Source organism: Phycodurus eques, chromosome 13, assembly GCF_024500275.1.
Source record: "Phycodurus eques isolate BA_2022a chromosome 13, UOR_Pequ_1.1, whole genome shotgun sequence".
Lineage (NCBI taxonomy): Eukaryota > Metazoa > Chordata > Actinopteri > Syngnathiformes > Syngnathidae > Phycodurus > Phycodurus eques.
This window is the reverse complement of record NC_084537.1, coordinates 19935424-19953544: the sequence shown is the minus strand read 5'-3', so window position 1 is coordinate 19953544 and position 18121 is coordinate 19935424. Positions and strand designations below refer to the sequence as shown.

The 18121-nt window shown below is 41.4% G+C and overlaps 2 protein-coding genes across 4 annotated transcripts in view; one reads left to right on the top strand and one right to left on the bottom strand.

Annotated features, from left to right (window-relative positions):
- Positions 1-13118, top strand: part of yes1 (YES proto-oncogene 1, Src family tyrosine kinase) — a 27833-nt gene extending 14715 nt beyond the window's left edge. Inside the window, exons 7-13 of one of the 2 annotated variants that reach the window (XM_061694327.1) lie at positions 121-276; positions 1227-1406; positions 3267-3343; positions 4628-4781; positions 4881-5012; positions 9276-11769; positions 12842-13118. In XM_061694327.1, coding sequence (XP_061550311.1) covers positions 121-276; positions 1227-1406; positions 3267-3343; positions 4628-4781; positions 4881-5012; positions 9276-9484 — 908 coding nt within the window. In that variant the 3' untranslated portion in view covers positions 9485-11769; positions 12842-13118. Of the gene's footprint in view, positions 1-120; positions 277-1226; positions 1407-3266; positions 3344-4627; positions 4782-4880; positions 5013-7462; positions 7510-9275; positions 11770-12841 lie in introns of those variants that run through there. The other variant, XM_061694329.1, reaches the window with a different exon arrangement.
- On the bottom strand, positions 10699-18121 carry clul1 (clusterin-like 1 (retinal)). Of its 2 annotated transcripts, none has more exons than XM_061694331.1 (9): positions 18015-18121; positions 16670-16806; positions 16245-16393; positions 14604-14774; positions 14057-14489; positions 13134-13253; positions 12847-13046; positions 11514-11689; positions 10699-11444 (listed from the first exon to the last, which is right to left on the bottom strand). In XM_061694331.1, the coding sequence occupies exons 2-9, from the start codon at positions 16764-16766 to the stop codon at positions 11423-11425; spliced, it is 1368 nt and encodes a 455-aa protein (XP_061550315.1). In that variant the 5' UTR covers positions 16767-16806; positions 18015-18121; the 3' UTR covers positions 10699-11422. The 2 variants fall into 2 exon arrangements, with proteins under 2 accessions (XP_061550315.1, XP_061550314.1); XM_061694330.1 differs by having other exon boundaries at positions 10700-11444; positions 18010-18120.

The window sequence follows — 18121 nt, the reverse complement described above, 5'->3', positions numbered from 1 at the left end:
AGGTCATCATTGCGATATTGATGAGCATTCAACATCACTGGTGCACACATGCTATAGCGCCTACTAACAGGACATATTTTTCTCCACCGTCTCTACCTTTGTATGCCCGCTCCTGTCCAGAACATGCCGACGGTTTGTGCTACAGGCTGACGACGGTATGCCCCACGGTGAAGCCGCAAACTCAGGGACTGGCCAAGGACGCATGGGAGATCCCCAGAGACTCCCTGCGACTGGAGGTCAAGCTGGGCCAGGGCTGCTTTGGCGAGGTCTGGATGGGTAAGACAGCTTTGCATTGTGTTGGCATTCTATTACGGAGGTTTGATCACAAATGAGTAAAATGGGGCTTACAGCCGAAAACTAAGTGTCCACTTTATAGCTCATGTATATTCAACAGGGAGGAATGCTGATAGACGGCTTATAGAATGATTGATAAATGGAGCTCAGCAAAGAGCTGGCCTATTTATCGGGGAAAGCGCTGACGACTGCAGTCCGTTTAGTCTCAAAGGCACAAACGAGCGGGTGTACGCCAATGGAAGGTCGTCCTCCTACGCTTCACTTCGTCAGCGTGCATCCTCCTCCCTCACTCCCTCATTAGGCCCGCAGCGAGCCTCGACCTGCAAGTGTGCAATCCCAGGAATTCCTCTGCAGTCTTTTCCTTTTTCTTCCTGATGCCCTCCCAATTATTCCTTTGGTGACTTCACTTATCTTTAATTCCCGCTATGTTAATCACGCCGCGTGACCTCCATTCTTCTGTGTCCTCACCACCTTGCAGTCGTTATAATGGTTGCCCTACTTTGTCCTTATGCGTGTGTGATTGTGTGTGTACGCTCTGTGTGATTCATTCATGGAGGTCGGCCCTCATGACGGAAGCACTGGCCCTCCCGACCAGGCTCATTGTATTTAAGCAGGCCGTGACTAAGTGGCTTTCGACCAGGAAGAACGAGATTATTTTGGTGACCAAGTTTACTGGCTGTTTGACAAATTATCACACATGATTTATAGTTTTATCTGGAACATGTACGTGTTTGGGGGGGGGGGTCAGTTTATGATACTTGCGTAATTACTGTTGCACGATGCCTGGTGGCGGATATATTGTTTTCAACTAAAAACATGTATTTTTAAAACTCTTCAGGACAATGTTTGTTTTTATGTGCAAGATGTGCTCATAATGTTTGTGGTTGTTTGCTTTCCTTTTGTTTTTGTTTTCTTGTTTGTTGTTAATTCAGGCACATGGAATGGTACCACCAAGGTGGCCATCAAGACTCTGAAGCCAGGCACTATGTCTCCGGAGGCGTTCCTACAGGAGGCCCAGATCATGAAGAAGCTGCGACACGACAAGCTGGTGCCTCTCTACGCCGTGGTGTCCGAAGAGCCTATCTACATCGTCACAGAGTTCATGGGCAAAGGTCAGTCCCCGACTGTGTTCCCAATATCTGCCAAGGCAGAAAAGTACTGTCAGATAAGCTATCTTAGCCACTTAGCGTCACACTTTACACTGGAAACAGAGCCAATTGTTAAATCTGAGAGCTCTGTGCAGTCGCATTTGGCCGCCCAGTTGTTGCCAGACATCATCCATAGGGCACAAGCAAGACTGCTACACAATCCAAAGACCAAGCTAACCTATGCCAACCACGCCTTCTAGGCTGTTTGAATGGCAACATAGGGACTGAGAGTGTTGTGCCACTGAACAGGTATGAGTCAGCAAATGAATGGTGCTTGCGCAAAGCCACCACTGGCTGATATAACCACGTCTTCTTCTTGTTAATTATTATTCTAAAATTGCCCTCTAACAGATGTCTTCCAAAATCTGTAGAGTTAATGCGCAAACCATGCGACACCCCTCCACAAAGTTGTGTGGAAAGTCATAATTGTTGAAACCAACACGAGCTGACACGTAGCTTTCCTGCCTTACTCCCTTTTGGAAGTGATTATTCATGGTAATTAAGTCTTAAAGTATTAAGTGGAAACTTTCACGTGTTTCTTCAGCTGAAGAAGTGTTTCAAGGTGACATAAAATTCCAGCTAGTTCATTCCACCCGCGCCTCATGACTGATGTGCATAAAAGCTGTTTATCCTCCACTACCTGTATATGAACTCTAGAAAAGTAAGTTACTTAGGATGGATTACCACCGGCGGTCCAAGTACCCAATTCCAATCTAATGCCTATATTTAGGGCTGTCACGATCAAATCTTTTTGGAATCCATTATCCCATAGGTATTTAGTTTAATGAATTTATTATTATTTATTATTTATTTTACTACTAATATGCATTTTATTCTCATTTCTGAGGGCTGGACTTCTATCCTTAAACTGCATATGTTGGTACTGAGTGTATGGTGCAAACTGTACAGAATTTGAGACAACAAAATCAGCCTTTGCTAAACAGTTAGTATTAGCGCACTAGCGATGACCATTTTAGGTTAAAAAGAAATGCTAACGACCATTCAGCTCACTCCAACATCATATTATATTTACATTACACATCTAATAGTGTCTTAAAAATCAATTGTAGATGCTCCTTTGTCATTTTTGGTGAAGTTTTTCAGTGGCCCAACACTGCATCCATCTGCAATAAATGACCATGTAAAACTTTGGTTCTGGCAGCGCAAACATGGTTCCGTCAAGAAAATTATTTTATTTTTGGTCCTTACTTAGCCAATTTATTAATTTTTCCCCCCAGCCCTACCGATATTTTCCCTATTTTCCATGTAGATTTTAAGTGACGCACATCCAGTATGGCTGTGTTTACACTGACGGAACACATGAAACAAACCGCATGCGCACAAGCCCAGCTTGCACAAATAACTGCACAAACGTCAACACCAGACAGTGAGAGCACAGACGTAAACTAATGCATAAACCGAGTGAACCCCTGCTATTTGCAGGGGATCGAAACCGTGCCCTGCCGAGAAAACCGAAGATCTGTAAGTAATTGACGACCTCCCCAAAAAGTATTTTGATCAAACTCGCATTGTTGTGGTATATCTGATCCGCCCATTGATGCTGCACTTGGATTGGCAGATGTCCAATACGTATCAGATTTTTTACAGAATTTTAGAATAGGCCTGATATCCGATTCCTTGCAGGTTTTTTTCTCTTTACGCTGCCATGACAGACATGGCAATCGTGCCACCTAAGAGCAAACATTAGAATGATCACTTAAACCACGCAGTGTAAATTAAGCCTTAGCAAATGAATGGCACCACTTGCTAATTTCGTATAATTTTTTAAAACATTTTTTATGTTTCTCCCCCAAATTCTTTCAGGGAGTCTGCTGGACTTCTTGAAGGAAGGAGATGGCAAATACCTGAAGCTGCCCCAGCTGGTGGACATGGCCGCACAGGTAGGATGCAAAGACAGGCCTCTGCTTGTTACAATTTAAAGGAATACGTGTGACAACAAAGGTTGGGAGTCAGGCTGACACAAGTGCCCCTGGCATGGTTCTCCATTCAGGTTTTTAAATGTATTTAATATCCAACTTGACATCTCTCTTGGCTTCCTGCCGCCGCCCCGTGCATCTTCCCTCATCTTTCAACACTTCGCTGCCTGTAGCGCCTAAACGCTCCTCATCAGAGAGCCACTTAAACTCCCAGAACGCCTCCAACACGTGCTGCGATTTGCTTTCACTTTGCCACGCCACACTCGTCCCTCGCTCGGCCAGGTGGAAATTGAAAACGAAGCTAGAGGGAGCCGCATAGCGTTCGCCTCCGAGGGAGTTGGCAGACAAAAGATGTTTTGGATTATTTGGAAATGAGCAAGCCTGCATGAACATGATTGGCCCTAATACCTTGTATAGTCAAACCTCGAATGTCAAACACAATGCTGGTCGGGTTTTGAAACAATTTCTCCCATAGGAAGTAATGGGAACGCTTGCCACCTATAAACCTTTATTATCTGTACAGGCAATGTTTTAAGTAGCATTTAACCAACAAAACACTAATTCTTAACTTACATTTTTCTTTATTATTTAATCATTTATTTATTGTTGTGATGATTCAATTCCCTTTTAAACATCACAAAATATCTCTTTTCAAAAAGCCTATATTTGGCAGATATTTCATCGCATACATTTGTTGTTGGTTTTTGTTTTGTGTTATTCCGTACCCTGTTGTAAAGCTGTTTGACAACATTTCGTTTTCCTTTCTTTTACTTATTCGTAACGTATTACTTTCAGATCTCTGGGATGTTCATGCAGCAATCTGTTTTTTGTGCATTTTTCTGCTCTTTCAATTTGAAATGTTATTTTTTTTAATAAAGGCAAGAAAATGAAAAAAGGTTTTTGTTTTATCCGATGTGATTCACTGTTCATGAATTAACCTTATTAGCGTTTTTTTTTTTTGTATAAAAACTATATTTGGCTCTTTGCTGACTTAAACAGCTATTCGCAGCTCTCACCATATTTTGTGCTTTCTCCATGAGGGACGAGAATACCGCAAGATTCTGCCGAAGCCCTGGCTAACGGGAAAGTAGTATTCGGTGTCAAGGAAGTACAGTGAACCCCATTATTTACGGGGGAGAGGGACTGACTTCTGCCACAAATAGCAAAAATCCACGAATTGGAGGTCAAATTAGGAATTGCACAACCTGGACCAGCCTCCGCCTACATCGTTTATCTTCCTTGCTGCAGATTGCGGATGGCATGGCCTTCATCGAGCGGATGAACTACATCCACAGGGACCTGCGAGCCGCCAACATCCTGGTTGCCGACAACCTGGTGTGCAAGATAGCCGACTTCGGCCTGGCGCGGCTCATCGAGGACAACGAGTACACGGCCAGGCAAGGTATGGTCTCTCGCCAGCTCATCATAGAGGGCGCCCCCCAAAAACTGTAACATTCATAACCACTATCACAGTTTCAAACTTTCTTCCTTGTCATTCCAGGTGCTAAATTCCCCATCAAGTGGACAGCGCCGGAAGCAGCTCTATACGGCCGCTTCACTATCAAGTCAGACGTGTGGTCGTTTGGTATACTACTGACTGAACTGGTCACCAAAGGCAGAGTGCCCTATCCAGGTGAGCATTTCGCCTCTTTCACACGTACAATAGATGCCCCAATAGTGCCGGCTTTACAGACTGTGTAAAAGGGACTTGACATCTGCCAAGTTATTTCTCCATGCAACTTTCTGGTTTCAGTTTTTTGATTATTTTACTTAATTTTGTGTGTATTTAATTTAAGTTTCACTTGAATTTTTTTTAAGATGGGTAGTTATTTTAACTACCCGCGTGTGACATTTTGGTGACAAAATGCCAATTCACATTAGAATTGGAAAATAAAAATGTGATTTTGTATTTTTGAAGGAAAATTTAAGAACATGGTTCTTTTTTTTAATTTAAATTCAATTTCTTTTGAAGATGGTAGCTAATTTAACTATTGCTCATAAACTTTTGGTGACATTACACATTATTATTAGCATGTTTTTGACTTGATTGTAACCATTTAAACAATCTATATTATTTTATAAAATAGATTTAATATATTTACTATTATTCATTAAAAGTTACAATGTGTTTATCAATTATTTAATAATTTTGTTGAAGATGGGTAATTATTTTAACTCTTTGCACATGGATTTTTGGTGACAACACAATTGGGGGGAAAAAAACTGTAATCTAAAAAAATATATAAATGTACAAAAAGATACATTAATTTAAAAAATGATTTAAAATAATCTATATAATTAAAAGATATTTTCAAACTTCATTTTATCTCTTCTTTTAAACATATTTTGAACTAATCTTATCCAATTAGAATAAAAATGTCAGTGTTTATGCAGGGTAAAAAAAACAAAAAAAAAACACTAATGCCAAACCAAGTTACAATCAAATCATTTACCATCCTCAGGCGTGTATATATAGTATATAGCTGTTAAATCTCATTAGATTAGCTTGGGTACAATAGGGTATATCCGCACCTACTTCCGCATTCAGCAAAACGGGTCGAAGCACTTCCTCCCGGCTCGGGCGAATGGCGACAGGAATCGTGACAAAGCAGCTGTAGAAACTTTAAACCAGTGTGTTCCGCTAACATGTGTATGTGTTCACTGTGATGGATAAAATGCAGAGAACAAATTTCGTGTGCATGCATGCATGTTCATGACAATAAAAGGTGATTCTTCTTCTTCTTCTTCTATACTTCTTCTAAACATCTACAATGTCGATTGTTTAACACAAAATGTCCCCGCAGAGCTACCAAAGATGACAATAGTCAGTGTTTCGGCTTTGTTGGTGTTTATGTATCATATTATTATAAATGAAGGCTATAGATGTATTAAACTTTTTTCCGAAGATGCCAGCACTAAATAAAACACAATTTTATGAAGTTCGGTTTCAAACTGGCATGTCATCAAATCTTAGTCATGCTCATTAGCTCATCATACACAGGAAGTCCGCTAACCTGTTTTCCGCGTTTAGTCACGTGATGTTCCTTTTGTACCGGATTGTTTGTGCTTACTAAATTTGATTTCCATCCAGAATAAATTTGGTACTAGGATGAAATTTTCCCAATTGATTTACGTCAACAATTCTTGATCAGAATCAGAATCATCTTTATTTGCCAAGTATGTCCAAAACACACAAGGAATTTGTCTCCGGTAGTTGGAGCCGCTCTAGTACAACAGACAGTCAATTTACAGAACACTTTGGGGACATAAAGACATTGACAAAAAACAATTGTACAAAAAGATGCAGAGTCCTCGAGCACTTAGAGCAGTTCGAACGACTAATATTGCAATAGTCCGGTGCAATGACCATTGTGCAAAGGGCGCTGAGACTTCAAGGAGTGTATGCGGTTTAAAGTGACGAGTAGTGCGATCATCTGGGACAATGTTGGTTGTGCAAATGTTACAGATACTCCTCAATCAGTGTGCAAATGGAGCAGATGCTACTCTGGCATGAGTGGCCAGTATATGCAAATAGTGCAGCATGGCGAGACAACTACAGTGAGTGCACGAGTAATACATTATTGGCCCCACAGAAATGTGACAACGAACTCAAGTCAAAAAATTGCCAGCTTGTTGTAATGGAATTATAGGTTAGGTGTTTAAGAAGTTGATCGCAAGAGGGAAGAAGCTGTTGGAATGTCTACTAGTTCTAGTTTGCGTTGATCGGTAGCGCCTACCTGAGGGAAGGAGCCGGAAGAGCCGGTGACCGGGGTGCAGACGGTCCGAGAGGATTTTGCACGCCCTTGTCTTAGTTCTGGCAGCGTGCAAGTCCTCATTGGTGGGTAGGGGGGTACCGACAATCCTTTCAGCAGTTTTGATTGTCCGTTGCAGTCGGAGTTTGTCCTTTTTTGTAGCAGCAGCAAACCAGACTGTGATGGAAGAACACAGGACTGATTCGATGACCGCTGTGTAGAACTGTCTCAGCAGCTCCGGTGGCAGGCCGTGCTTTCTCAGAAGCCGCAGGAAGTACATCCTCTGCTGGGCCTTTTTGAGGACGGAGTTGATGTTGTTCACCCACTTCAGGTCCTGAGAGATTGTAATTCCCAGGAACTTGAAGGTCTCGACGGTTGACACAAGGCAGCTGGACAACGTGAGGGGCAGCTGTGGCGAAGGATGCCTCCTGAAGTCCACGATCATCTCTACCGTCTTGAGCGTGTTCAGCTCCAGGTTGTGTCGGCCGCACCGCAGCTCCAGCCGCTCCGCTTCCTGTCGATATGCAGACTCGTCACCGTCCTTGATGAGGCCGATGACAGCGGTGTCATCTGCAAACTTCAGGAGCTTGACAGTCGGGTTCGCTGAGGTGCAGTCGTTCGTGTAGAGAGAGAAGAGCAGCGGAGAGAGGACACAACCTTGGGGCGCCCCAGTGCTGATGCTGCGTGTGGATGAGGTGGCCTCCCCCAGCCTGACCTGCTGTGTCCTGCCCGTCAGAAAGCTGTAAATCCACTGGCAGATGGCAGGTGAGACGCTGAGCTGGAGAAGCTTGGTTGAAAGGAGTTCAGGGATGATGGTGTTGAACGCTGAGCTGAAGTCCACGAACAGGATCCTCGCGTAGGTCCCTGCACTGTCGAGGTGTTCTAGGATGAAGTGCAGTCCCATGTTGACTGCATCATCCGCAGACCTGTTCGCTTGGTAGGCAAACTGGAGGGGGTCCAGCAGGGGACCTGTGACACTCTTGAGGTGGTCCAGCACGAGACATTCAAAGGACTTCATGACCACAGATGTCAAAGCGACAGGCCTGTAGTCATTCAGACCAGAGATTGCAGGTTTCTTGGGGACTGGAATGATGGTGGAGCGTTTGAAACAGGATGGAACTTCGCACATTTCCAAAGATCTGTTAAAGATCTGAGTGAAGACTGGAGCGAGCTGGTCCGCGCAGACTTTGAGGCAGGATGTGGCTCAGTACTGTTGAAAATGTTTTTTGGAGTGTCTGAGGACGGCACCGCAGCTTGCACTGATCACATAGCCGCCATATGGCCGACCTGATCGCCATCTGTCTCCTGTAGCCTTCCCAGATCCACAGCGGGGGGAAAAAAAACCTACAATGTAATTAATTCAACTTCATCTGGAGGGACTTATCTTCCTTTCTATAGTCATGTTGACACAGCTGCATGAAAAGCGATGATTTTTGTTGTTGTTGTTCCTTCATTTATATACTGTCGTGTCAAAATATCTGATATAGCACATGATTCACAATTCGACACCGCTAACCGTATTTGTCTCGTTCCCGCTTCCCTGTGGTGTGAGATGATGGGGACCCCCTTACCACAGGGCCATATGACAAATCCACTGTGATCTGCTAACCTCTCAATGAGTCCCAGTCCTTGGAAGACTCTTATGTCACACATGGGTCATTATAGCAAAATAAAAAATGTAACGCTTTGAGGAATGCGTTAATTTTTTTGTTTTTATAGAACATGAAGATGGCAAATAGCACAAAGCAAAATGACTGCGAAAGGAAACAGTTTAATTTTATCCACAAAGTGTAGTTGACGTTAGCTACCGGTATGTTTCAAGTACGTACCAGATCATTTATTTGTAACACATTTAATACATTCATGAAAAATATGCTGAATAAGGACACATTTCAAATGTATACAATACACATTAAGCCTTAGTAACTGTACAGGCAATGTTTGCCTAATCAGGAATGTTGTTCCCTGATTAGGCAGTTATTCCATTGCAGCGGGTTGGTATATTTGTACGAGGATCAATCGCTTGGTGTGCGGCGGGCTTAAAATGAATATTTTCCCCTAAGATTTGGCATGGACAAAGAGGTTCCACTGTATATTGCATGCTGTAATGTAAACCCTCAATCCGGTGGTGCTGTGGATTCCAGGTATGGTGAACCGAGAGGTTCTGGAGCAGGTGGAGCGCGGCTACCGCATGCCGTGTCCCCAGGGCTGCCCTGACTCGCTGCACGAAATGATGCGCCATTGCTGGAAGAAGGAGGCCGACGAGAGGCCCACCTTCGAGTACATCCAGTCCTTCCTGGAGGACTACTTCACAGCCACGGAGCCCCAGTACCAGCCGGGGGACAACCTGTAGACTCGGAAGAGCTCGTGTTGGTACAAAACAGACTGGCCACGACACTGTGATCAATAACGGAGTAGTGGGTCCTCATTTCACATTGGGGGCTATACTTGCAGGATGCAATGATGATTTTTACTGGTACTTTTTTAAACACAATGAAACCCCTATCCCCTTTCCTCCATTTTTTTTTTATTCTGCAAAAATAATTCTTTGATATTGGGGAATCCAGATCTTTATATGTACAGTAATTTGTTCTGAGTGTGTCTAGGCTGACACGTTTATTTTTTTTTTTGTGGTAATTTTATTATTTTTTTGTGAATGGAGCAGATGGGTCAGATGCAAGAATGTACAGGATGTCCAGGGAAAAAAAAGCTATTTTTGAAAGTATGAGGAGGTGGCTGAATGACCATTTTTGTATGTTTTTTTTTTTTTAATTATTATTATTCTAATGCTTCTTTGATGTGCTTTCAGACTTATTTTATCATGCCCAAGTGCAAAAAAAAAACAACTAAAAAGAAATGTTTAGGATGGACATTTCCTGTGACCACTGAGTTTATTTTTGTTTCATTACTGTCAGACTCAAAATTTCAGTCCTTTTTTTCCATTTCATTGAGATATTTTAACCATGTCCAAGTGCAGGAAAGAAAGTAACAGTTTTTAATGTTTAGGATGGACATTTCCTGTGACCATGCAGTTTATTTTTGTTTTATTTCTGTCAAATATGCAATTTTTCATTTTCTTTCTCTTTCAAATCATTGAGTTATTTTAATCATGCCCAAGTGACAAAAATGTCTCTTTTTTTTATGTTCAGGATGGGCATTTCCCGTGACCAACGAGTATTTTTTTTTCTGTCACTATTCCCACCATGTTTTTACATACTGTCACATTAGTGTGAAAAAGAGGTCTATTATGTTTAGAATATACATTTCTGTGACCGGAAGTTTTATTTTTTTTATTCATTTCAGTCATAGCTCTCATAAAAAACAAAAAAAATTTTTGACACTTTCCAATTGTTATTTTAATCATGCCTGAATGCAATTTTTTTTAAATGGACATTTGCTGTGACCAAGGAGTTTCTTTCTTTTTTTGTTGTTGTCAAAAACTCAAACGGATCAGCCATTGTTTTTTTTTTTTTTTTTTTTTTTTTTTTTATACAGAATTTCACATCAGTGAGTCATGCCCTTGTGCAAAAGTCATGTCTCTCTTTTTTTATTTTATTTTATTTTATTTTTATTTTTTTTTAAGTTGAGCTGGGCATTTCCTGTGACCAGGAATCAATATTTCAGTCAGTTTTTGACCAAGTTAAACATATACTACCATTTCCAAGACACTTTGTGCCATAGGATCGCACAATTCTGATTTATTTATCATGTTGGCACACATGTAGACCTAAGCTTAAAGAAAAATTTAAATTAATCAGTGACTAAAATGTATAATTGTCAGCCAGTTTCGCACAAAAATTGTCACTAACTTGATTACACTGTTATGCTTACTACGATTTTGTTAGTGTTAATACCACAGAATGACAACACCAAGTTGTTATTTTCAAACCTTTATTTTCCTCTAGCGATCCTTATAGCTGTCTGTCCAGTGGTGCATGATGGGGAAAATAGCCGTTCAGACAAAGATGTGAACTTTTTATTGTTTTGAATTGAATTTCATTGTGTGTTTGGCTGTGGAGAACCTAATATGTGATTGTTCCCAAATTTAGGAGTTGAACTCGAGATTGAGTGGGGAATAATGGTAACTAATAGAATTTTTGTACAGGGAAAAAAAATAAAAGTTTTACTTGAAAAGTTGAATTGAGTTTGCTGTGCTGCAATCTTGGAAGTTTCTGTTGTGAACATCAAAATGTAACATTTGGATATTGTGGAAACTGCATATTGTGTTTGACTATCTGTCAACAGGTAAAGTATTTCAATTCTGCAACTACGGAGCTCTGTGAATGGCTGCTCACTCATCCTCCTCGTTGTACCTGCAAAACAACAAATGTGAGTGCAACTCAAAAGTGTCGTTCCATATTCCTATCCATCATTCCCGTTACCTGATCGTCTCCTTATACTTGTCCAGGGCCTCCTGGGCCACATACTGGATGAAGGCCGGGTCCTGCAGTTCCAGCTCTCCCGGCACGGAGAAGACGAAAGGGGGAGAGTTGAGGATGTTCACCTCCACTTGGGTGTCCACCGCTGACAGGTTCCGGTCTTGGCTCTTTGGCACCACCTGCAGGGCAAGAAGGAACAATTGACTCTAGAGCTAGGCACTGGACACGTCATTAGGTACACTAATGACATCCAAAACAGGTATTTTGTCGAACTTTTTTTTTTTTTTGTCGTCTGGGTTTTGACCTAGATAACAGTGACAAGGTCATGCGAAACTACAGCAAATATCGTGAGACTTCAGCTACCGCTAAGCGAGTACCTCAGAATCAGAATCATCTTTATTTGCCAAGTATGTCCAAAACACACAAGGAATTTGTCTCCGGTAGTTGGAGCAGTATTGAAGTACTGAAGTATTAACTGCAAAAAAGTGTAATAGTGGTTTGTTACAGCTAAAACAATTTACTTGGTCTGACATAGGAAAGGGACAAGTTCGGCCCACCGACCTTTAAAAGTCCATTGTCAAGACTCTTATATGTGTTGTATTAAATTGGATGTTTTTCCTAAAACTGGTTCATTCAAATGTATTCATTAAAACCTTTTTTAAAAAAAATAATTTAAAATGTTTTATCTTATGAACTGGCAAATTAATTATAATTCGTGTAATTATCAATGATGAAATTAAAATAAGCCCAGCCCAATACTGATAGCTGGGATCTATCTGTACCCGTCCATCCCTCGGTTTTAATTATACAGTAGCTAACATTTTTACACACTGACAGGTATGTTAAATTGTCTGTACAATTAATAAAGGAGATGGAGAGACACTTTACCATCCTTTAGAGGTATTTTAAAGGGGATTTTTCCTTCATTTTTATATAGTTTTATTTGCGGGGAGCTAGGGACTAAGCCCTCCCTCAATTAGCGAAAATCTGCAAATAATTGACGAACACTCAGAAAGGTTTGTAAGTGCCGATAGTTGCCACAAGGGAGGGGCAAAGCATTAATTTTACATTAGACGTGGCTTTGGCCTGAGCACAAAACAGCAATAACGGAGAATAGGTTCCCCCCAAAAAATCTGCAAATTTCCAAATGCCAAACCGCAAATATCACTGTGCAGTTGCTAACTTTTCCATGTAGTTTACTTAAATGAACTCAAATGACACATCTGTGGGCACATTTGCGTTTAACTTTTATCAATGCATTTATGTTAACATATGCATGAATCGTCAGTGTAGCAGATGTTCAAGAACAACTTTCCTTCCCGTCTCCTCAGCTCACCCTGGTGATGCGGAAGATGTCTTGAGTGCCGGCCCGCGCCACCCAGCCGAACTCCGCGGCCATGTTGCCCAGCCAGCCCAGGGTCTCGTCGGCGTGGCGCCGCACGATGGACAGCACCTCGTCGTACTGTTCCCGGGACATGCCCAGCAGCTGCGAGACCTGCTCCAGCTCCACGTGCAGCTCCCTCACGCTGGGACACTCTGAAAAGAGGGAGGACGTCAGATGATGCTGTGAGGACGTCAGCCGATGAATGTGGAGGTGGGTGGGTGGGCGAGGCGGCGCTTTACCGGTCAGCAAGGCCCCCTGGCAGGCCTCGCACTGGTTCTGCAGCTGCCAGCACTCTGATGAATGCTTGCGCAGGTCTCGGCACAACTTCCTGTTATGCAGGAGGCGTGGGAACATTTTCTCTGCAATCCAACACACAGATGGACGTTATCTTTGGATATTGCATCCTTCCACTGTTTTAACAAAACAAAAACAAAAGGAAATTGCTTGGTTCCTTGACCTCCATTTTCAGGGGGAAATATAAACCATAGTTTGCAATACTGCTGCATCATTTCACAAAACCTCAGATTTCTTGAAAATTTTGCAATCTGTGCATAATACCTTATCACAGTTATTGTATTTTAAGGCACAACACTTTAAGTCATAGGTACTTGAAACTTAGAAATATAGTATTGCACTTTAAAATGAAATACATTTATGAAGACCTAGGAATTATTACCATTCCATTTTCTACATTCTCAAAATTATCCTTTGTCCCTACCACCACAGTGTCTTACATAGTTTTTCACTTTCAAATTCTTCATTTGGGGTGTATTGTACCCCCTAGCGGGTCGGCTTTGGCTCGTGGGCCATATGTTTGACGCCCCTGGCCTATACCATCTAATGGCGATGGAAGTCTTACACTTTTTAGATTATACAGTGGAACCTCGATTTAACGGGCGAATCGTTCGGAGGGGACGTCCATTAAATCCGATTGTCCGTTAAGCTGAAGCACTTTTTTTCGTGACCTTAAAAACACACAGTACAGTACAAAATTATTGGTAAAAAATATACCTTACCTCGCTGGTGCATGGAACGGGTGAATTTGAGTTCCAAAACTTCCAACTGGACACTATTTTCTGTCCGTTAAATCCCAAGTCCGTTAAATCAGGTCCATTAAAACAAGGTTCCACTGTACCTAGTGTCTCATTTCATTAACACTCACCTCTCTTCTTGTCCTCCGCATGCGCTTCGTTGAGGCCAACAAACGCCTGCGTCACCACTGCCCCAAACTCCTCCACCACGCTGTGGCCAAAGTCGAAGAAGGAGTCCAGCACCTCCTCCAGGCCCACACCCTGGAGGAAACCCGAGTCGTGAGCCGGGTCGTCTGGGTCCAGGGTGGCCCCCGGCACCGGCGGCCCACTCAGGAGAGCCCTGCGGACAGCCTGGTCCAGCCCGTCGCTCATTCTGGAGGCCAGGGCCGCGCTGCTATTCACCAGCGTTCCCACCCTGCGGGTCAGGCGAGCGAAGGCATCCTGGATGCGGACCACCTCTGGGTCTGGGATATCCGGGTCCTGGTTTACCAGGACGTCGTCCGCTTCCACGGCCGGGTCGCTGAAGCTGAAGCGTCTTGATACGCGGCGGAAGAAGTTCTCAACCTGTATGGTAGAAGAAGGAAAAAAAAAAGTTTTTGGGGTAAGTTCATTCCAAATCTGTGTTTGTAAATAATTAATTCCTTAGTCACTGGTTCTGAACACTGAGTTTGGTCCTACTTTGGTCTGAAAGCCAGCAAAGCCTCTGCGGCAGGTGTTGGTGAAGAAGGTTTTACACACGTCCTCCAAACAGGGTCTGCACTCGTCCCGCTCCGACTGTAAGGAGACCCTGCACTCCTCCTCGGCCTCCCGCAGCTTCTCCGTCACGTCCTGAGCCAGTTGCACCGCTTCCTGGCGGAAGAGAGGAACAATGCTTTTGTTTCGCACTCAGCCTCTTTCAGTTCTCCAAGGCGTTTCTTTTCAAACTTTGGGTCACCGGAACCCCGGGAGTCCGCGAGCTGTAACTTAGGGGCCCGAAAATCATTTTTAATAAGTTATGTCCTGTTATTTAAATAAGTGTACACACTGTTCCCCTGCTATTGTGAAAACCCACGGGTAATTTTTGTCAAATTAAGCTCCTCAACTCACTTAGCATTTTTCCTTGACACCAAGATGCCACAGGATGGTGGTAAAGCTCTACGTTTGTGTGAATGAAGCTCTTCAACTCACATCAACATAGTTCTTTGGCACCAAGATTTCAAAAGATGGTGGCAAAGCACTAATTTTGTCTAAATGAAGCTCCTCAACTGACTTCAACATAGTTACTTGGCGCCAAGATGCGACAAAACAGCCAATAAGGTATTTGCGGGGAACCACTGAACCGACGTATGGAAACCGGCGCAGCAATAAATCAAATACAATAAACTTAGCTTTGCGTCGGTTAAAAACTCTAATATAATTGTGACAAATTAGCACATAAATCTGACATACTTGTATAGTCATATTTTTAAGAACAAAATGCATATTATTGGAGGAATAAAATCCTTTTTTCAAGAAAAAAAGACTTATTGTTTTTTGTAGTCCTACTTTTTTGAGCGTTGCCTCTTCCAGAATAAAAACTGTAGTACTAAGAGAATAGAGTTGTGTTTTGGAAATTAATTTCTTAAAAGATAACGTTCCTCCTTTGTTAAACTTTAATATCACTCTATTAAGACTAGATTCTCATGAGATTACGGCTTTTCATCCCCACAAAATATGTTCTTTGTTCTTGTAAAGTTTGTGACTTTTTTTTCCCCATAACATTACAATTTTTGCATCACTAAAAATTCTTTCTTTTTTTGTTGTTGTTGTTGTTGTTGTTGAAAAGAAGCAACTATTAAGTGCTTTGATGGGTACATGTGGTTATGTTTAATTGGCGTTAGGATTATGAGGGGTGCTTGTAAAAATATGTCCTCCGTATAGGTTCCCTGGATCCAAAAAGATTCCACCCACTGTTCTCGCACACAGTTATCCAATTTCACTTAATTTTGTTTAACATTAATATTTATTTTCTGAAAATCAAATCTGTTTTCATCGATCTATGCCAGCAACATATCGTGACAGGCCAAACATTTAAATGCTGGTCCACTAGATGGCAGACGGTACGATTAACATGCGCATCCATCTGTTGCATAACAAAATAATAGCTTTGTGTTCAATAAACAAGTTCAGATTTTTCACGAAGCAATTTTGTGAATAAACTGAGACGAGATCATCGTTATTTCAGTCAATATGTATACCTTCTGTGACATTTTCATTTGCTGCGAGATTTTTCTAATGCAAAGCATGTATTTTGCTTCAACAAAGGTTTGGGAGACATCGCTGCAATGGTGCGAAGCTAACCTTTTTCTTCTCGCCGCTGTGCAATAGAGACTTGATGAGGTGCTCGTGCTTGCGCTCGTTCCTCCACATCACCTCCCTCATCTGCCCCACGCCGTACAAGGCCCGCTTCACCTCCTCGCCCACCACCTTCTTGCCGGCCCTGGACAGCTCTGACGAACACAACCAATCCAATCAGTCTACATTTGTGGGTAAGTTATGTGCAACATACACAACCCCCCTCCCCCCCCCCCGTCTTTCCAATAATGGATTTTTTTTTAACTGCTTGTATACAAATAGTATGTATACCTCCAAGTGTGCAACATCCATGCTGTCATGTCAAAGACCAAAAGTAAGCAGAACTACATTGAGTGTTGTTCAGATTCACGTTTGCTAAGAGCGTTGGCTTCGGATAAGCAGCACATACTTGACTGTGTGTAACAAGTCACCTTTTAAAGCATCCTCTGAGGCGTTTCTGTCCTCCGAGGCACCGCTGATAAGCAGGCCCACTGATGCCAGCACAGCCAGACCCAGCGCAACCTTCATTTCTTTGCTTTTGGCCTCCGGTATGGAAGGAGTAAAGGGTCTGACAAAAACACACATACGACGCACAAATTGAAATTTTCCATCTATTTATTTCGATCCAAAAAAAGAGAATAGGATTTCAGTTTCTGGCCAAATTTCAACACTTGGGGGCGCTGAAGTATGAGGATTAAAAAAAAAAAAAAAAAAAAAAAAAAAAGCCATCCATCAACAGGAAAATAGGTTTGATACAATTACAGTATTTATGTTCAATTATTTATATTCTATTTGAATATTCATTATTCATTCATTACCTTTGTATATAATAATACATTATTTAATTTTTCATTATTTCATTAATTATAGTTTCCTCACTTTATAATGAATACAAATGCTATATGCTATTTTCATTATTGACATTTTATTATAATTAAATTAATAGGACATTTTCGACAACATAGTTACTTGCATGTTTATCATTGTTTGATGATGCTATTTTTTATTATTATTAGCATGTAAAATATTAAAATAAATAAAACAACACTTAAATTTATCATAATGAAATTAATTGTACATTTTAATAATAATCCATCCATTTTCCTTAGCGCTTATCCTGACTCAGCTGACTGTGGGCGAGAGGCGGGGGTACACCCTGAACTGGTCGCCAGCCAATCGCAGGTCACACATAGATTTTATTTTTATTGCATTCATTATAATACTTATCAATATTTAATTATTACCATCAACAGTTAAAAAAAAATACAACTAGTATAATTGATCATTTTTATGATTGTATAATATATTATTCATCTTTGTTTCATTTCTTGGGCAAATATGGTAAATAATATGAGGCTCGCCCTGCATAAATGTTGCAGAAATACATACAGTACTTACATTAATGTAATTCTTTAAATATAATAATGTATATTATATCATCAAAATGCATTTGATATTGTTTTCCCTTTTCCCTATGAATATTATTCCAATTATTTTATCACTTGGAAAAGTGTTTATGATAATCTGCCTCAGTTTCGAATGTGTCTGATAGCAGCCTCTTTTAAACAATGGTAGCTGAATAATATCCACTTTTTAAAGCAACTTTTTCTTGTTAGGTGTTATAGAAATGCAACTGCAACACAAACTAACAACTGGTAGGCCTTAATTAAACCAATTTCTCAGGAAATGTCTCTTTTTCATTGTTGAGGATGACAAAGACGTGCCAATATGAGCAAACATAAATAATCAACTGGAAAAAAATATGACTTACTGTACCAGCATGTAGATCCTCTAACAATGTCAACAAGACGAACAAAACACTTTGTGTGGATTGTTTGGTGTGTGCCAGGTCTATTTGTGCTCTTTCCACATTGAGCGTGATC